General features: G+C 57.8%; 1 protein-coding gene across 1 annotated transcript in view; it reads left to right on the top strand.

The window, feature by feature from the left end:
- The window catches only part of Sdk2 (sidekick cell adhesion molecule 2), a 144996-nt gene extending 126765 nt beyond the window's left edge, over positions 1-18231 (top strand). The window contains exons 40-45 of the mRNA XM_077801289.1: positions 1103-1228; positions 5499-5663; positions 6647-6787; positions 7030-7168; positions 8556-8682; positions 17878-18231. Of these exons, the coding sequence (XP_077657415.1) occupies positions 1103-1228; positions 5499-5663; positions 6647-6787; positions 7030-7168; positions 8556-8682; positions 17878-18231 (1052 nt within the window). The remainder of the gene's footprint in view (positions 1-1102; positions 1229-5498; positions 5664-6646; positions 6788-7029; positions 7169-8555; positions 8683-17877) is intronic.
- Positions 18232-20621: the final 2390 nt, after the last annotated feature.

Genomic DNA, 20621 nt, shown 5'->3' with positions numbered 1-20621 from the left:
GAGGAAGGAGATAAAGTCCTCCAAGGCCACAGTGCAGGACAGACAGAGAGGCCCAGCAGTGAGCTGCCCAGCCATGTGACAAGTCCCTGGCCTCCTGTCCAGGCCGACATGCTCTGCTGGCCTGGAGGAGCTTCAGTGCAGTGCTGGGCTCTCTGCCATTTTCACCAGGCAGCCCCCAGCCGCCTTACTCCAGCACCTTCCTGGGTCCCAAAAGCACCCAGGAAGCACCTACTATGTGCCGGGCTCTGGAGAGGCCAAGCCCATGTCTGGGGGAAGCAGGCTTGGTGGACGACAGCAGGAGGGACGGGGGCTTGGAGACAGCAGCAACCCAGGGTCGGGTACCCCACTTGCCCTGGCAAGTGCTCCCCAAGAAAGGAAGGGGCGCAGGGCCCTCTGCACACAGATGCCTGACACTCCTTTGTCTACCGAAGCAACCTCCTGTCTCCTGCTCGGGTTTCCTGGCTGGCGATGTCCCAGGCTGCTCCCTGGACACACCTACGGGCCAGAGGGGTGGCAGGGAGCTCAGTTCTTCCTCCTTCCGCCTGCCCAGGCTCCCGGGGCCTCCTCTCCTCACCTGGCCTAGCAGCAAGTGCAGCTGGGGGCAGGGAAAGTTCAAGCAGGAGGTAGGGCCATGTCACCATCACCTGCCACGAAAGGAGAGTGGGAGCGCTTCAGCCCCCTCCCAGCCAGCATCCCATCTGCTCTCACGGCAGCCACCCCGCCCCCAGGACACATCCCGTCAAGCCTTAGCCTCCCGGAGGCCCTTACAGATGGACACACTGAGGCACACTGGAGGGACATGAAAAGTGATCCAAGTCACCCATCTGATCATTTCTGGGCTGGGACCAAACCCCTCTGACTCCTTCCTGCTTATCTCATGCCCTCCGCTGCCCTGGGATTGGAAGTGGGGTGCAGGGGTGACCAGTGGGGTGCAGCCTGGAGGGCCTGAAGGAAGCACGCTCCTCGGGCCTCAGCATCGTGACTCTGGAGGCTCTTGGCCAGGGTGGGCCTGGCCACCCACTCCTGCTCCTCCAGCCCAGGTTGAGGGGCTGGGCAGCTTCTGGGGGTTCTGTACACCCCTCGTTCACTGTGTGGTTTGCAGGTGCCCCAGGACCTCCAGGAGTGCCCATCCTCGTGAGGTACAGCTCTGCCATCGCCATCCACTGGTCCAGCGGAGACCCTGGCAAAGGGCCCATCACCCGCTACGTCATAGAGGCCAGGCCTTCAGGTGGGCGCGCACTGGGATGGGCCCTGCCTGGCTGGGCTGCCTCTCCCTCTGGGAAGAGCCTCCACAGCTCACTTCCTGCCCCTTCCTGAGTCCCCACACTTGGGGTTCGTGTCTGACACTCGTGCTATTGTGGGTGGGGGGCTGCCAGGGCCCTGTTGGGGAGGGAGAAACGGGGGCTGGGGGCTTCTCTGAGCTGGACTCTTGCTTGGGTAAGAAGCCATCAGAGAAGGACTCTTAGTTCTAGGCGAGGTCTGATCTGGGTTGAGGATGGTCACAGAAACCAGAAGAATGTGGCGCACGGTGGTTAAATCCCACACCCTCCTGAGCACCTGGCGGACGCTGCTTGGCCGAGGAGGGCCCGCTGCCTGTCGGCTCGTCTCTGCCATCCCGGCCCTGGCAGTTGGTGCCTGGCACCGGCCTCTCCTGTCAAGCCTGAAATCCAATCACAAGAACTTCCAAAGCCATCAGGGGATGAGCAGCTGATAAGTCACTCGGGGCGACTGCTCCCTGTCTGCTCCTGTTTCCCTGCTTCCCGGACTCCCCTGACAGGACCCCTGCTCCCTGGCCGCCAGATTTCTAGGTTAATCAGAGGCACCACGGCCAGCCGAGCGCAGCAGGCTTGTTTTGGGTGTCATGTGGATCTGTGGTTGTGTAACTGAATCCGGGAAAGGAAAGACTTTGTTGCTCTAACCCGATAGCAAATAATAATCATGATGAGACGTCCTCAAGCGGATCAATAGCTAAAGCTTCCCATGCGGAATATCGAATCATTCCAGAGACAAATCAGTACCACCTCTGCAGAGTCGAGGGCCAGTCATCCCCAAAAGCAGAGTTAATAACTCTAGGAGTTCCGAAGGCCGCTGCCACCAGCCATTGTCTTAATATTCTGCTAATAATCACAGTTGCAATAGCTAATCCATCTAGCAGCTCAGATGCGCCAAACTGCCTAAGAGGCACACGGCGCTGGCTCAGTCCCCGCTCCAGATGGTCCCTCCCTGCCCCTCTAGTGCAGGCAGCTGAGTTGGCCAGGAGACCACTGTGTGCTTCTCCCCACCGGGGCCTGTGCCTGTTTATCCCACCACGTTGGCCGACCTGGTTGCCAGCTATGGAATGTTGGCCCTGGACTCCAGCCTGTTGATTTTCCAGTGTCCCTAGGGAGGCCCGGCACGAGCCTTGGAGTTCTAAGTTTGGGGGCCATGACATCAGCTCGTCTCTGCCCTCCCAGCCCTGGCTGTTGGTGCCGTTGTACCGGCACAGGTGCAGTCGAGGACTGAGCAGAAAAGGAAGGACCAAGACTACACTTAATTAAAGGCCAGGGCCAAGCAGCCCCAGAGAGCCCCGCGGCAGGCCCTCTTCCACCTGAGGGGAAGAGGGGCAGGAGCCAGGGCTGGGCAAGTGCCATGGCTGTCCCCTGAAGTTGTTGGCAAGAAGCCTCCTGTTCCAGGATAGGCAGCTCCTGTCCTCCCAGCCTGCTGCCCACCTCTCATGCTCCCTCTCTGCTCCCAAGCTCCTTATCTTCAGGACAAAATAGCTCTCGTGGTACCCTGTCCCTGCCTGGCTTGTGCTTTGTGTTATACAGAAGAAGCAGAACATCCCACCTTCTACAGGCCGGGGAGGTACCTGGCATGGCCGGGAGGGATTCACTCTGGGGACTTAAAGACCCATGGACCTGGCCCTGCAGACCAGCCAGCTCCCAGGGCTGAAGGCCAGGGCCACAGTGACACATTCCAGAAGCTTCTGGCCTGGCCCTGCTGCCCCGGCCCCACCCTTTGTCTCTGTGTGCAGTAGAATAAGGGGAGAGAGACAGCAGGCAGGAGACCTCAGCTTCTAGAAGGCAGCAGCAGGGTCCCCCACAAGCCTGCGGGCAGTGAGTTAGCCCTGGATTGCTCCAGGCACTGTCCTGGACACCAGAGGAAGTTCAATGCCAGGAGCCGGACCACCCCAGGTGGAAACTCCAGCTCTGCCTCTGTGGCAGAGTGACCTGGGGAAGATGACTTAAGCTCTCTGAGCCTTGGTTTTCTCATCTCACCGTTGCCCTCGCATGGAGAGGAAAGCAGGGGACCCAGCATGCTGGACAGAGGAGTTAGGGTGTCCTTGCCATTATCCTCACAATAGCTTCTGCAAGGTGAGCAAGAGAACCCAGTCACCTGCCCCAAATTCTGGCCTTTCAAGGCAGGAAGCACCAAAACTGAGCACAGGCCAGGGGAGAAAGACTTGGTTCGTTTATTCAGCAAACACTTAGAAGGCATCTGTGCTGGGGCTCAGTCTGCACCGAGACCAACAAGGCCAGAGCCTTGCCCTGGAGGAATCTTGCAGCCGAACAAGAAAGAGATTGAACAAAAGATAGGATGTGGACAAGCAGAGACTCGGGAACATGGGACCTTCCATGAGGCTGAGGCTCAGGAGGCTGGGCCTTGGGTGAGGAGAGCTGTGAAGGCCGGCAGGGCTCCTGTCACCTTCCCCAAGTCAGCAAGGCCCACACTGGACGGGAACGGGCTGCCCTGAGCTGGTCCTGCCACGTCCTTGGTCCAAAAGTCAGAAACAGCGATAGGAGCCCGGGCAACCCTGCTGGCGCTCTGGACTGAGATGCTGGTTCTGTTAGAAACGTTGAGTCCTCCAGGCCAGGGACGTGACGCTGAGCAGGGAGCCGGCTTCAGCCTGAGGGGCAGTTCTTTCCAGAAGGAGTTCAGGAGCCTGTCGAGAGGGGCCGTGGGGGTGAGGCCGGAGGTGCTGCTCCTGGAGGGCAGCCTGGAGGGCCCACAGGTGGCTGGTGAACACCTGGAGCAAGCCACTGGGGGAGGGCCTGTGAGCTCAGTCCCCCAAGGTGCTCCTGAGACCTCTGGCCCCTTGTCCCCAAGAAGAAGGGCTCAGACGAGGGCCCCAGGGGCCTTACTCCAAGGAGACATTTCCAATGATCTCTCCTCTAACCTCAGCAGCAAAGTACCTCCCTCCAGAGGCCAGGCTGGTCCCTGTACCCCACGCAGAGCATCTGGCCGGGGCCCCTTCTGGCCTCCCTGCCACCGTGATGGATGCCACAGGACCCTGGCGAAGCTCGCTTCATGGGGCAAACAGACAGGGGCCAAGAGACATCGTCCCTCTTTCCTCTGATCTCTGCTCCTAAGAAAAGCCGAAGCGGAGCCGGTCTTGGTGGTGCACCCCTAGAATCCCAGCAATTCAGGGAGCTGAGGCAGGAGGATCGCAGATTTGAGGCCAGCCTTAGCGATTTAACGAGGCCCTCGGCGCCTAAGTGAGAACCTGTCTCAAAAGTTAAAAAGAGCTGGGCGTGTGGCTCAGTGGTTAAGCACCCCTGGGCTCAATCCCTGGTAAGAAAAAAAAAAAAAAAAACAAGAGAAGAGGTAGCCGGGAATGGTCCCGGCCACTCCAGGCCACTTGACCAAACCTTCTCAAGAAAACGGAAACGTCCTTGCAGGGTTACTGAAAAAGAAAAACGGGGGTAGGTAGGGGTGGGTCCTCTTACTTCCACCTGCTGCCACTCCATGTTTTAAGTAGGAAAGGGGATCAGGACAGGTAGGGCCTGGTTGGGTGAAGTAGAATATTCCCATATGACAAGATCTTAGGCAGCCTCTTACATCAGAGTTACCAGCCATTTTAGTAACTCAGAAAACAGAAGAGGTGGAGCTCATTCTATGCAAGGGTAAAGAGGTTGAATCTATTTCTCCAGGTTGTGGTACAGGTTGGATCTCCCTTCTCCGAAATTCCTGGGACCTAAGTGGTTTAGACTTGGGATTTTTTTTTTCAGATTTTGGAATATTTGTGTATATATATAAAATAAGATATCTTGGGGTTTGGACCCAAATCTAAACACAAAATTCACTTCTGTTTCCTATACATCTTATGCACATTGCCTGAAGATAATTTCACACAATAGTTTAATAATTTTGCTCTTGAAATAAATTTTTGTGGTGAAGAATTTTCCACTTGTGGTCTGTCTTCTAGTGCTCAAAACATTTTGGGTTTTGGAGCATTTCAGATTTTAGATTTTCAGATTAGGGATGTTCAACCTGGATTGGGATGGTTGCTGCTGTATTTTCTGCTTTGTGCATATTTTATTAATGTTTCACAGATGTCTTAGTAACAAAGAATAAAAGACACGCTCCAAACTGTGTCTTTAAAAAGCACCCACTGGGGACCCCTCGGCACCAAGCACTGAACCCAGTGTCCACCCAATGCCTTGGGGAGTGGCGGGATGGGTTTGGGCAGGACTCGAGGCTCCTCTCACCTGTGGCACCCCCTCTCTGTGCTCTTGCAGATGAGGGGCTCTGGGACATCCTCATCAAAGACATCCCCAAGGAGGTGAGCTCCTACACCTTCAGCATGGACATCCTGAGGCCGGGCGTGAGCTATGACTTCCGGGTCATCGCAGTCAACGACTACGGCTTCGGCACCCCTAGCAGCCCTTCCCAGTCTGTGCCAGGTACAGGATTGTGGGACAAGGAGCAGGGGAGTCCCATGGCAGAGCCTGATGGCAGTGACTGGGCAGTGGGGGAAGAGGAGAGACCCCACACTGGGCACAAGAAACATCGGGGTGGCCACAAAATGATATGTCCCATCAGTTCCCCAAAGCTGCAATCTCTGAGGCCAGGGCCTGTGTCAGCCACCCCCCCCCTCCTCTCCTGGTTCTTCCCAGCCGGCATATCTCAGAGTTCACACAGGACTCACGTCTACACCCAGGATCCAAATCAGATCACTAACTACTTGGAGTTGTACAGCCCCTTTCTCCAAGGCACAAAGACAGCTCAAAATTCCTACACGCTGGATGAGCTCAGAAACACAGCCTCCCCCCTCCCCACATGCACCTGCTCCTTCGCCCAGGTTGATAGAACCGAGTCACGGGCTAGAGATGCTCTGACTGGGGCAGAAGAGCAACCCCTCGCCAGCAGCAATCCGGATTCCTCTTGGCTGGGTGCATGAAGCACAGTACTTGAAAGAAGGGAGCCGTACCAGGAAGAGCATCCTCAAGCTCCATGGGTCCAGCCTCCCAAGTCCCTGCTTTCTGCCACCAGATAAAAGTTCCATCTGCATGGAACCTTGGGGAAACTCACCCAGGTCCCCTGCGGGCCAGAGAAGCACCCACACAGATTCAAGTCTGCCTGGCCAGGAGGGAGAAGGACAAGCAGCCAGCACTCTGCTGCCCCAGTTCCTGTGTCCCTGGCAGACATCATGAGTCAGTCCCAGCACTCTTACCTAAGGAAGCAACCCCAGAGCCTTTTGTGAAAGGCCCCCAGGCTGTCCTTCGCCAAAGAGGAAACGGTCCTTCAACCTTGTCTCCCGTTCTTCCCCCTTTGGTGGACAGACACCCACCGACCCTAATCTGCATGAGCAGTGGAAGGGCCCCAGCTGTAGCGGGAGGCTTGGGCCAGGAGCACGCTGGACCTGACACCCATATCCTCATTCCAGCCCAGAAGGCCAACCCCTTCTACGAGGAGTGGTGGTTCCTGGTGGTCATCGCCCTCGTGGGCCTCATCTTCATCCTGCTCCTGGTCTTTGTGCTCATCATCCGAGGCCAGAGCAAGAAATATGCCAAGAAGACAGACTCGGGTGAGTGAGCCGGCACCAGCCCTGCCGCTGGACTGGACTTTCCCGTGTCTCCCTTTTGGCCAGGGCGGGGTGGGCAGGTGGCTCTCCTGGCAGTGCCTGCTCAGGTAGGGAACATCGGGCTCCTGGATGCCATCTCAGTCTCTTATTCAACTCGGCAGAAAGAGGGGAGCCCTGCCGGGTGAGGGAGTGGGTGGGCTGGGAGGCCACAGGTCGAGAGGTGTCTACCTCTCCCCCCACCACAGGGAGCAGTGCCAAGTCCGGAGCCCTGGGCCACGGGGAGATGATGAGCCTGGATGAAAGCAGTTTCCCCGCCCTGGAACTCAACAACCGCCGGCTGTCCGTCAAAAACTCCTTCTGCCGGAAGAACGGCCTGTACACCAGGTAGTGGGCCTTCCGCACGCACGGGGAGGGGTGCGGGATGGGGGCTTGTGGGGCCAGAGCTCAGGGTCCCGCAGTGCAGGCTGGGGGCGCCCTGGGAAGACCACAGAGCAGGCGCTGCCCGCTTGGCCTTCCTCGGTCCCGGGAAGCCGCATTCAAACTCTGGGGCTGGGAGCGATGGCACAGAGACAGTTCCCTGGGTCCCCCAGGCGCAGCCACAGCCCAGGGCGCACCGGGGAGTTCACGAGGAGGTGGGTTCTAAGTGGACCCCTCAGTGGCAGCAGAATGTAAGCACCTTGGAATTTTTGCAAGTTAACCCAGGGCGAGCGCTCCAGTGCCGGCCTGCAGGGGGTCACAAGACCTAAGGTGAGCCGGGCCCACTGAGGCACCTACCCCGCTCCTCAGGGACCTTTGCCAGGAGCACCCCGACCCCGTCATTCGTGGCCTATCCCCTCCCCATCTGGGACAGCGTGGAAGGCCCTCCCTGGTCCATATTAATGCCGCAGCCGCCCACCTGCCACCCGCTGCAGCACCTGAAGGCAGCCGAGGGAAGGTGGAAGCCGCTGGCACCTGTCCAGCCTCTGCTGCTCCGGCTCCTCTCTAACTCCAGCCCTGCTGCTGCCAGGCTGCCCTCTTCCAAGGCAGGGGCCACTGCTGGGGCCTCTGCCAATAGGATGTGGTCACTTTCTGCCCCCAGGAGCTCCAGGGGGGTTGTGACTGCAGCCAGGGGCTCCTGTCCCCAGCCTCGGCCCTATTGACATTCCTGGCTCATTGGACGCAGCAAGAAGGGGGGCGGCCTCTCTCAGGGTGGACTCACAAAGCTTCTCTCTGTCTCTGTTTTGGAGGGACAAGCCATGTGTGTGCTCACGGTGGGGGACAGAGGGGAGGACGGAGGGCGGGGCTCACAGGCTCTCATCCCTGGCCAAATCCCACCTTCCTGAGAAAGGGCCACTGGAGGCCGTGTGGCAGGCCCAGCGGGCCCTGCATGCCACAGCAGCCCGCCAGGCTGGCTCCAGGGCCCTGCCTCATGGAACAAGGGGCCATTTCACCAACGGCCTCACCTCCTGCCTCTCCCTACATCTCCCGCCCACCATACGCACATCTAGGCCCCTGTGTGTCCCCTGCCCACTGTGAATACACAGAAAATCTTGTTTGCACCAAGCCAGCCCCAGGCTCCAGGGCCCTGAAGGCAGCCAGAGGGTCCGTGCACCCTGCATGGTGCCTGGGCGGCCTCAGCATGGTGCCCATTCTTTCCCTCCTCCTCCAGGCCCCTCTCCCCAGGGCCAGCGGAAGGTGTGGGGTCACAGAAAAGAGGAACCCATGTGGCCTGGGAGGCTGCGCTGCTGCGTTAGGCCTAGGCCGTCTCTCAGCCCCTCCTTGTTCTCTCCAGGTCCCCTCCCCGGCCCAGCCCCGGCAGCCTCCACTACTCGGATGAGGACGTCACCAAGTACAACGACCTCATCCCAGCAGAGAGCAGCAGTCTGACAGAGAAGCCCTCGGAAATCTCCGACTCTCAGGTGAGGGGCCAGGGGGCTGAGTGCCCTGGGCAGGGCGGGGAGCAGCCCTCCCAGCGAGGGGCAGTGAAGGGAGAGGACTCTGCAGCACACAAGGAGGCAGATGGCCCGTCACATGGGTTTTCTTCCTTCCCTCCTTCCCTACCTGGGGCCAGAGAGACTAAGAAGGCCCGAGAACTCACCAGAAGTCGTTTGAACGTCAGGTGCCACCCCCTGGTTCAGCTCATAGCTTGCCCCCGGGACTGACAGGGTCTAGATCGCATGAGATCCCCTAAGAGCGTGGTCCCCTAGACTGGCGGGGGTCACCCTCCACCAGCTTCTCAGCAGCAGAGGAGCATGCCGAAGGCAAGGGGCAGGAGAAGAGGAGCTCGACTTGGCCCTGCAGCCAGAGCCCTGGACAGCTGCTCAGCCCAGCTCCTTGAGGTCAAAGGAGATCCCAGGTCCAGGGTCCTAGGACAGGAAGCAGTTAGACCAATGAGACTTTGTGCTTTGGTCGGTGACTTTCTCCCTCTGAACTGGGGTGCTCTGGATGTGCTAGGTTACCTCTCTGAGCCTCAGTTTCCCCCATAGAACAGGCAGGGGTGGTCATAGGCCATCTCATGGTACTCTGTGGGGACTTCCCTGAGAGTCTGGCCCTGGACTGGCACACAGCAACCGTTCAATCAGTGCTGCCTTTTATGTTGGGGTAGGGGAACCCGAACTCTGGAAGACAGAGCTTAGAGCTGTCGTCAGGTGGGCCAGGCAATGGTGACACTCAGCTAAGGGGCTGAGGACATTCCAAGAGCTGTCAAAGGGAGCAGGCTGACCTGCGGGGAGGTGCCACCATGCACTGCGACGGTGAACTGAGGCCGCTCCCTGCGCCGCTGTGCTCAGCTCCAGGGTTACGGCTGGGCTTGGCGGAGCCGGAAAGGCCCACCTACGTCCACAGCTCACAGTTGGTGGGCAGAGACCCCAACTTAGCCTGGCTTTCCCTGGGACTTGGTGGGGGACAAAGCTGCTTGAAGCCTTGTGATTCAGCTTGTGACAGCTTTTAACTTCGTGCGGCCACACCGACTAGGGGGACTCACGAGCACACACAGGCTGGGCCCTTCCCCTAACACAACTTTTCTTTCTTTTCCCCAAAGATGGTGACCAGCATTAGATTCTAGACATCCAAGGTAGAATTGGCAAAGATAAAGGGACTTTCTCTGACCATGGGGCAGTTGCATGGGACTCCTGGGATGTGCTTCTGCTGTGGTTAGAAGCAGCCGGCAAGAGGGGCTTCCTGTGTTGCTTTGCCTGGTGGCCTTTGACCTTCTGCAGAGCACACCACTACCCCACCTTTAATGCCTGGGCTCAACCTCAGTGACAAGCCCTCCAGGACAGGAGAGATTGCCTGAGTATCTCAAGGCCTTTTTGTCACCCGCTCTGCATGAATCTGGAGGAATCTCCTGGGGACAGAGTAGTCCCACGGCCAGGAGACCCTGCCAGGGCCTCCTAGCCTTAAAGAAAGACACCCTGTGCTGCAGACCAGCTGGCCTCAGAAGTCCGCTCAGGGTGGACCCAGAGTGCCCAGAACCCTCCCTCTGCCAAGCCCTTGGTCTGATTGGCTTAAAGAAGCCCATCACTTGAGCACTGTTCCCACAGCAACTGGGAACCAGTCCCTCCCCGGGAGCACTGTCCTGGGAGAGGGCAGTTGTCACAGCAGAATGCCCACACTCCTTTTGGGGTTGGTCCATCCAGCCCAGGCTCTGGGTGCCGGCCCGGGGAGGTGGAGATAGCTCGGGTTTGTGTTGGGGCTCAGCCATGTTGTCTTGGGTCCGTTGGCTCTGGAGGCCTTGTTCCAGAAAAGCAGCCATCGGGATCACCACGTAGTCCCTGTATGTGGTGTCCACAGGGGCCGGGACCTGTGCACTCCATCAACAGTGACTTAATTAAAACACCTAGAGACCAGCCAGGCCTAGTGGCCCACACCTGTCATCCCAACCACTCGGAGACCGAAGCAAAAGGATCACAAGTTGGAGGCCAGCCCCAGCAACTTAGCAAGATACGGCCTCAAAAAGAAAAATAAAAAGGGCTGGGTGTGTGGTTCCAACCCCAGGTACCACCAAAAAAAAAAAAAAATGAAAAATTTTAAAAAATGAAATCAAAGGTCACTTAGGAAGCTAATCAACCAAAGCAGACTCAAGGCCAAGTACAGGTTCCCAGGACACTACCACAAAGACGCATGGTTTAAAGTTATCATATCTTTTTCACCAACTCCTCCCTCACACATCAGAAGTCACAATGGTGACCCCACCCCCCTGTGTCCCTCGTGTCTCACCACATGAGGGTGACAACCGTCTGAAGCATTGGTGTCCTCTTTTTGTACAGAGGAGGATCAGAGGTGGAGTGGGGTAGCTTAGGTCCAAGAGCCAGAGGTGCCAGCCCCAGATGCCAGCTCCTGGCTGCAGAGCCCGGGTCCTGGTTCAGCCCTGTCTCCAGGACCTACCCATGGGCCAGCGGTGTCCCCTCCCTGCAGACCTTTCTGGAAAAGTCTTCAGAACCCGTCAATGACACGCTTAAGGAGACGGAGCACTCCTGCCACTTCGCTAATTTGATACATTTGACAAATAACCATAGATTTTTTTAAATGAAACAAATTCAAGCCTGTCCTTGAAGAACAAAGACACTCAGAGGAGGGGGCTCTAGGCATTGAAGTGTTCCCCAAAAGACCCCCATGCAGCTGTGACCACAGAGGGCTGCTGTGGCCGCAGGCAAGGAAAGGCGGCTCCGGGTGGCTGAGCCTGGCGTAGGAGGGCACTCTGTCCCCTATCAACCCCGTGACCAGGAGGGTCCTCGGCAGCCCTTCACCCTCCTGAGGCTGGAAGCGTGGTGCAGCCACAGGGCTGCTGGGAGAGGGAAGTGGGGGCCCGGCTCACCAGTGGTCCCGGGAAGGACATCCAGGATGCTCCCTGGAAGGTGTCAGTCACCCCCGGCAGCCAGCTCCTAGATTCTGCAACTACAGGCAAGACAGGACCCTGACGCAGCTAGAAAACATTCCTCTGTGCTCACAAGCAGTGAGCGCGGGTGCCCCCCCGTCTTCTGGGGCCTTGCAAATGCTAGGCAAGGGCTCTACTCACACACACACACACACACACACACACACACACACGTCTCCAGGCTCACTCCTGGAGCTCACTCATAGGACATGGAGGTGATTGAGACATGATTCTGCCCCCTCCCCAAGGAGCTCCCCATGGTCCTGGGAGAGAGAGACTCGGAGACAAGGCAGCTGGCCCGCTCCAGTACCCTCCGTCCACACATAAGTAAGCCCACTCTGCTTCAAGGCGGTGTCTAGAGTGTGGCACCACTGTGAAGTCGTTGTGGGAAGATGACGGAGCTGATGCCACATGTCCCCCAAGACCATCAGCAGCTTCCTCCAAAGTTTCAGTGGCTCCAGAGAATCACCGCCTACCTTTTTGAAGTCCCCCTCCACGTGAGCTGGGCATATGCCTCCTGGTTCATGTTCTAAGTCAGACCACCCAACTCTCACTCTCCCAAACTGGAGGCAATCGGTGCAGCCGCTTTCCTGTGATATGGTAATAAACAAAAGTCAATTTGACTTATAAACAAGCACACAGGATTCCCTGAGAGAGAAGCCACAGTGGAGCCGTGTGCGGAAGGACAGAGGGGAGGGGCCGGCTCTCCCCCAGCAGTGAAACTGGGGAGCCCAGAGCTGTGCTCCGAGCGGTGCAGAAGGGGCTCCAGGCAGAGGGAGGCACACCCAACGATGAGACTGAACGAGCCTGTGGCTCATTTGACGGAACTTCTAAAAATGCACTTATGGCCGCCTTCCAACTCCGTTTTCAAAATAACAGCCCAAGTTTGGTAGGGAAAAAAAAAAATCTTTAGCACAGAAATTAATCTCAATGGGGGAAGAAAGGCCAAACCCATGGCATCCGCCTTCTAATCTCGATACTCATTTCTGGGCAGCGTCATGGGTGGCCCCTCATTATAATGGCATTAAGCCTCTCTGAAAGAAGTAAGAAGAGCTGGGGGCACGGTGGCCTGCGCCTGTGATCCCAGCGGCTGGGGAGGCTGAGGCAGGAGGACGACAAGTTCAAAGCCGGCCTCAGGCACTTAGCAAGACCCCACACCTCAATAAAATATAAAAAGGGTTGGGGGTGGGCTGGGGCCATGGCTCAGTGGTAGAGCACTTGCCTGGCACGTGTGAGGCACTGGGTTCGATTCTCAGCACCACATACAAATAAACAAAATAAAGGTCCATCAACAACTAAAAATATATATATAAAAAAAAAAAGGTTGGGGTGTGTCTCAGTGGTTAAGTGCCCCTGGGTTCAGTGCCCAATACCAAAAAAAAAAAAAAAGTTCAAAGAAGACATTCAGGACAAATCGTGTTGGGGATACTATTTATGGAGCCCACGGAGCCCGTGGTCCTTAGGAGCCAGGATGGCTCGAGGTGGCTGGGGAGGTGACATTACTTGGTCCTCAGGGCCCCTGGGAGCCACTGAGGGGGTTATGGCTTTTTCGAGATGAGGAGGAGGCTGAGGGGGGGCCTCCAGTGCATCTTCCCAGTGTACCTGCGCGCACCCCGCACACCTGGGTTGGCCCGGGGAGGAGCGGGCACTGGCTCTGCCCTCCTGGGGCTCTTCCACTCACTCACTCCGCGGTGCATTTCATCAAGAGCTGTTTGCTCGTGCCACGGGACAGCCCCAGACACGGCTTGCTGGTGGCAGCTCCAGAGGGGGCAGGACAGACCCTCCATTATTTCGCGCTGTGATCTGTGTCGAGGGGAGACCGTGTGTGTGCCAAGAATCCTGTTTCATTCTCGTTAAGATGTCTCGGAACCACAATGAGTAGCTGCAGGAAGAAAGTGGGCACAAGCGTCTCTGTGTTCCCTGGCGTAGGGCAGGGTCAGTGCTGGGGGCAGTCCTGGGAAAAGGCCACTCCGTCGGTGCAGAGGCCCAGGGAGGGCCGCCTTGAGGAGGTGACATTCATTTGGCGTGAACAGGGCTGGGTCAGCAGGAGGAAGCTTTGCCTCAGGGGTGGTCCTGCCTGCCCAGCAGCGCTGCACCCTGCTGAGTGTCTCTGGTCTCTTCCATGTTGCCTCTGGTCCATGAGGTTGGGCCACCACTCCACAGGCTGGGCCCTGTCTCCTGCTTCTCCTTAACCCCAGCCCACCCAGGCCCTGGCAGGCCAGCTGGAGGAGAAGCACCCCAGAGAGAGTCCAGGGAAGGGGGAGGGAGGCAAAACCACACATGGGCACCCGCTGAGTGCCGAGCTCCGTGCTCTGGAGCGTTCTTGGTTAACATCTAAGCACCCCGCTGTGCAAATGGGGTGCTCCCCATCTAATGGCAGCGGGAACAAAGGCTCAGAGAAGTCCACAGCATGCTCTGGTCTCAGGGCTCAGAAGGGCAGGTGGCTGGGCCTCACGTGAGATCCAGATGGCTCTGAGGGCTGTGTCCACTGCAGCCTGGCCTCACCCAGCTGCCCAGCACAGGGGGAATTGAAGGAGATTTTCCTTCACTCACCCCAACCCTACCTCAGTGACCTCCCTTGAGACCCCTGACCCCAGGCATCTCTGCCAGATGAGGGGCGGGCAGGCACTGGCTATTAATCACTACCTGTAAGGGCACAGGGAGCAGGTATGACATTGTATCTGTGCTGCCATTTTTCATGGGATATTCCTGGGAGAACTGTAGCATCCAGAGTCCAGAACTCTGAGGGGATGTCCAATGAAGTCCTTCAAAAAGACCTAGGAGATGGGACGGCAGCCCCACCTGGCTCTAATTTCCAAGAGGCTGCAGCCCTGCAGGGAGTGGGCCGGCTGGCTCAGGGGTTGGAGTATCCAAGGGACAGGGCTGGGCAGGGCAGAAGGCCCCTGGGACCACAGGTAGGGAGCAGACGTCCCTGGGAGGCCACGCCTTCTTCCCAGACACCAGACACGACCCCTGCCCGGCCCCTCCACCCTGTCTCGGAGCCCTCGGTGGCTCCTCACTCCCGCGCTGGCTGAGTCTGGTTCGGGAGATGAACAAGAAAGCAGAGGAGCTTGGCTCTGTCCCCTCCGTTTTGCTTTGGTCTTTTCTCTGGGGTCCTACTACCTTCGCCCCCCTCCCCACTCCCATGGCCAGGCCTGGAGCCCGTGCTCCCCCTCCCAGGCCAGTCATTGCTGATTGAGTGGCTCTCGGAGCTGCTCAGAGGCCAGGAGCTGAGGCAGTGGCTGGTGGCCTGGCTAGGACGGCCCCTGAAAGGCCCCTTTGTTCTGGGCCCTTCCTGGGAAGCTGCATTCAATTACCGCAGAGGCCCTGAGAGCCAAAAGCTGCAATAGGAGCCCCTCCCGGCTCTCTTTCTTCTCACCCCACCCCCACCCCGAAAAGAAACAGATGTTCTGGGCGGTGGAGGCGGGACAGCCATGGCTGATGCAAAGACCCTGCTCCTTGGCCCTGGAGAGCTGGGGGAGGGGGAGGGCCAGACTCTCCCAGGCCCCATCTCTGGCTTTCCCAGCTCTGGCAGGGATCCTGCTCTGCCCAGGGCCTAGCACCCAGGAGGTGCTGAAGAAAGAGCAGCCCCTGGGATGGTGATGATCTGCAAGAATGAGATCGGGGCCTCCAGGACGGGCAGAGAGACCCCATCCTGCCCCCAGACCAGACACCAGACATGCTCCACTTTAGAGAGGAGGTTAGGGGTCAGAAGCTGAACCTTGTCCTACTTCCCAGTGGCCTGAGCAGGAAAAACAGCTTCCCTATTCCCTTTGGACCCCTGGGGGGGGTGTTCAAGGCCCCTCACTACAGGTCTGCCCCTCCCCCCAGCACACCTCACTCTGTCCCAGCCCCCTCTCCTCTGTCACCTCATTCCACCTGTGGACAGTGGGGGTGCCCCCACTTTATAGGACACTGAGGCTGAGGGAGCCAGAGCCATGGGCCACACTTCCCCATTGACAAGGGCTAGAGCAGACTTGACCATGCCACTGTCACCTCACGCCAGAGACTGTTGACCCTGGAGCAGCCCAAGTGACCTGGGTCTCCTCTGCAAGGCTGGCACCTAGGCTGGCTAAAATCCTAGAACCTCTGGAAATGCTGGACACTGTGAGACTGGACCCGGGAGGGAACCTGTGGGGCAGGCTCCCCTCATCCCCCTCCCTCTAGCCCCTCACGCTCCTCCAGGAGTGACCCCCAGCCTCAGGTGCCCACCCTCAGCATATGGAGTTCTCCTGCCTGTGTGTCCCTTTTGTTCCCCAGACGGCAGCTGGGCAGTAGGCAAAAGAAAAAAAAATGGGGGGAGACTTGCATTGTGCCTTGGGGGCAGGGCCCTCTGTTGTCTTGGGCAGTGGGGAGTGTCTGCTGGGGCTGGTAAGGGGATGGCAGGGGTGAGGAGGGGTGAGGAGAGGGGCCAGAGAACATGACTTAGCAGATGGGATGGGAGGCCTCGGCCCCACTGGGGGAGGGAGGGTCCTTCCCTCCCGGGGCCTCCAGGCAGGAGTGGAGCAGTGCAGAGCCTGCAGGGCTGGGGGAAACCTGGCAGGCCAGTGTGGCCGCCCAGCTAGACCATGGCCTCCAGCCACGCCCTTTCTGCCCTGGGTCCTCCTCAGTCCTCAAACAGGCCTGTGCTCTGGTAGCTTGGGCACAGAGGTGTGCAAACCAATTAGAGGAGCGAGTGGGCGGTCATGTAGAGGGCCTGCTCCAGTGTCCCCAGAGGGCCCAAGTCGGAACACTGTGCATTGCATTTCCCACGGCGGGGACCCTCGGGAAAAGGTCCAGCTGCAGTTTCTCTACCTGCAAAGCAGAACTCTGTGCACCGTCCCCAACGCATTTGCCTGGGGCTGAGTTTTCTTGCTAACTGCACCCAGGCTGCCATCCGTAGGCAGGGGGTGAGGAAAGCGGGTAGCTTTCGTTGGGAGTGCACCCTTCACTAACATTAGGCTCCTCTCTCCCAAAGAGTTCCCATCTGTTGTCTTTTTAGTTCTCAAAACATTGCTGGGAGGGGTGGGGGAAGGGTGCGCCATATTTTTAGTTCCATGAGTCGAATTTTACTTGACACCCCAGATTGACTCTTGTCTCCATCCCCAGGAGAAGGATGAGGCCTGTACCTAGAGCAGCAGAGTACCCCAAGGCATTTAAGAACAACTTGATATTTTACATTTCCAAAGGGGGGTGGGGCCCGCAGTTGTCACCGCATGAAAATTCAGAACCTTTGTTGATATTTTCCTGTGCTTATTTTGTAACCAAGTGTCATTTTTATTTTGGAACTGGGTAGGCACTTACATTGTTCACTAGCAGCCTCCAAAGATTTCATCTGGCTCTTGTTGGTCCCCTGAATCCATTTGAACCCAGATTACTACACATGGGTGAACCTCAAAAACCTTGCCCTAAGTCAAGAAGTCAGACATGGAAGGTTGCATATTATATAATTCCATTAATAGGAAACGTCCAGAATAGGTAAATCCCCGAAGACAGAAAACAGATTTGTGGTTGCAGAGGGAGGAGTGGGAGGGGGAGAGACTGGGTTTTACTTTGGGGTGATGAAAACATTCTGAGCTAGTACAAGGGAGGGTCTACAACATAGAGAGCAAACCCAACACCCTGAGTTGCACACTGAAAACAATGTAGCTTTATGTTAATGTGAGTTGCACCTGGATTGGAAAAAAAGATGGCAATTTGGGTATCCTTCCTCCTTACCCCTCTGTTTTGCTTCTGTGGTTCCAGTTGCTGGTGGTTAACTGTGAGCCCAGAGTATGAAGTGGAAAATTCCAGAGATAAACAGAGAGATCACATTCGCATAACCTTTCTTACAGCATGTTGTTCTAATTGTTCCATTTGATGGCTGTGGTTCTTCCTCTCGGCCGTGCCCGATTTATAAGTTAAACTTTACCGTGGATGTGGATGTAAGGAAACATAGCATCCGTGGGGCTCGCGACCATCTCAGGTTCCAGGCATCCACTGAAGGTTTGGAACATGGCTGTAGATAACGGAGGACAACTGTCTCCTCCAGCCCTGAGCCAACACTATGGTGCAGATTTTCTGTCCAGTCTCTGCTCTGAAGAAGCAGGAAGAGGGCATCCGGGTACAGTGCCCACTTGGCAGTGAGGGCGCCTCCCCCCAATTAAGGCTGGAAAGGGGCAGCACAGGGATTGTGCCTCAGGACCCTGTGCCCTCCAGCCCTGGCCGTGCTGAATTGACCCCACAAGGCCACTGATGTCCCGATCCTCTGTCTTCGCAGGGAAGTGACAGCGAGTACGAGGTCGACCCTAACCCCCAGAAGGCCCACTCCTTCGTCAACCACTACATCAGCGACCCCACGTACTACAACTCCTGGAGGCGCCAGCAGAAGGGCATCTCGCGGGCCCAGGCGTACAGCTACACTGAGAGTGACTCCGGTGAGCCGGACCACGCCACCGTCACCAATAGCAACAGCGCCCAGCAGGGCAGCCTCTTCCGGCCCAAGGCCAGCCGGACTCCAACGCCCCAAAACCCACCGAACCCCCCAAGTCAGCAGAGCACCCTCTACCGTCCCCCCAGCAGCCTCGCCCCTGGCTCCCGGGCACCTATAGCGGGATTCTCATCATTTGTTTGACGTCGAAAGAGGAAAAAGAAAGAAAAATGATACCAAACTCCTCCTTCACGCTTCCCAAACCACCTGCCAGAAAACAGAACACCCAGAAACCCAGTCAACTCTTCACCTCCCGAGCTTATTTTTTCCAGGGATTGCGGGGCCAGCGAAGCCGGTGCTGAGAAGTAGGGAGAAGGAAATCACGCGAGGACGTGGCCAGTCCGCTGTGAGCGCGGAGACGGTGGGGGTCACTGCTCTGAGGATCTGCACGGCTGGGGATGCCGCTGTCCCGCTGATGCTGTGGGCAGAGGGGGTCGTGCCCCTGGAGAGAGGGAGAGAGGGCAAGGGACCCCAGGCTGAACAGCAGGTGAGGCCGCAGGATGGAGAAGCTGCCCCCTTCTGCCCCCTTCTGAGCTGGTTCCTGGGCCCTCCGCCGCGCTCCTCTGCAGAAAGGACAGGAATCCCAGGGCCAGAGCCTGCCTCTCCTTCTGCACCTCGCCTGGCCGGGTGTCATGGCCTGGCCACGCCCCGCCCTGCCACCCACCTCCACTGCTCCCCTCTCTGCTCAGCCTCTCCACCACACATCTGGTTCATTTAGAAAAGGAAAAGAAACTAAAGGGTGAGAATCTGCTTAGCGACTTTCTTGTTCCTACATATATATATATTTTATTTTTTTATTGTGAATACAAGGAAGAGGGCCTGTGGGCTGGGGAGAGTTCCCATATAACGAAACCCTGCCTCCCTTTACCTGAATTCCCTTTCCTGAGCACAGACAAGGCTCCACCTGGGCAGCAGAGGTGTAAGGCGGCTGCCGGGGTCCCCGGGGGACAATTAAGTGCCACACGTTGCAGAAGTCAGGTAGGTTGAGGGGTCAGGCAGGGTGAGGATCGCTGCCTGGACAGACGTACCACTCTCCCCTGAGCGGACATCTTCCTCCCGGCCGCACGCATGTGCGTGTACCTGAGTGCACACGTGTCCTGTACACATGTGTAAGGAAAGGCTCCAGGATCCTTCCCCAGAGAATCCCCTGGGCCCTCCTGGCCCCACAGCCTTGATCTCTTTCAGATCTGTGTCCCTCTGTCTCCGCTGTAGCCTGCTAAGCGCAGCACTCAGGGCCCAGAGGCCTGCCCAGGCCCTGAGCCAGAGGCCAGAGCAGCCACCATATGCTCAGTCTGCCCAGCACCTGGTTCACAGAGCCGAAGGATGCCCCAACCCTGAGTGACGTCTTCCTGGCTGGGCTCAGCCTGGCCAGAGCTGGGAGCATGGAGGGGCTGGTCAGGAAGCCCAGTCTAAACTGGACACGGCATCTGAGATGCAGGGTGAGCCCAGCCAGCAGGGCGGGCCAGATGGGACCCAGGGACAAGAATAGCTGGCGGGAGGAGAGGCTTTCGCACACATGATCTGCTCCAAGGAATGTTCTTTAAAAAGCCACTTCTGGTGGCCTCATGGTCCCATCAGCTTGAGCCTTCTGCCTCAGCAGTGTAAGGAGGAGCCTTTCCAGCAGATTCCCTGGGTTATCTGTGTCCCCTAGGTGACCACAAGCAGCCCTGTGAAGTCTGCCGCAGACTGGCTCGGCACTGTGGGTGGACGGCTGCCTCTCAGAGGAACTGGCCGGGCCTGGGCATGTCCCATTCGGCCTGGGGCCCCTCAGTGGAGTGCTCGGCCCACGGTGCCTGCCCTGCTGGAGAGGGGCCATGCCCTGTTTTGGTGGGGGAGGAGAAGAGGAAGGGGAGGCCTGAGGCGGGGACTGGGGAAATGAGTCGAGGGAAGAGAGCCCAGACCCCTCTCCACCGGCCCCCAGTTAGCCACTGTGCTAATGGCAACCGGGAAGGGAAGTCAGGGTCAAGAGCTCTGAAGGGAGGAGCCCAGGCTGCGTGGGCTCACTGCCCCCTAAGGAATGTGAGTGGGGAGATGTGGGAGGCTGACCCCACGTGCAGACGGGGGCTTCTCTGTGCGGGGGCCTGGGGAAGGGCTGCTCAGCTCCTCCAGGGAGTCAGGTGCTCAAGGCCCCAGGCCTTGTCTGGAGGCTGCCCTGGAGTCAGCGGGACCCGTGGCCCCTGCAGCCTCTGCCCCCCAGCAGTGCATCTTCAGACGCTGCCGCCGCCTCCGCCTCCTCCTCCTCTTCATCCTCCTCCTCCTCCTCTTCTTCCTCTTCTTCTTCTTTAACAATTTCGTCCTTTTCCCTTTCTCTGGAGCGTTTGACCATTTAAAGAAATTCCCAGTTTGCATTTGGGAATTATTTTAGCCCAACCCAGTGAGGGAGCTCTGGGGAGGAGGCAGGGCTGAGAAATTTTATCCTGTGTATGATCCGCACATGAGGCTGATCGTCCTTTGCCTTTAATGAATCACCTGGTGCACTAAAATCTCCCCTGCTCCCTGCACACTCTGCTGCCACCCACGTGCCCGTGCAGGAC

Source organism: Urocitellus parryii, chromosome 7 (genome assembly GCF_045843805.1).
Source record: "Urocitellus parryii isolate mUroPar1 chromosome 7, mUroPar1.hap1, whole genome shotgun sequence".
NCBI lineage: Eukaryota > Metazoa > Chordata > Mammalia > Rodentia > Sciuridae > Urocitellus > Urocitellus parryii.
This window is presented reverse-complemented; position numbering and strand designations above follow the sequence as displayed.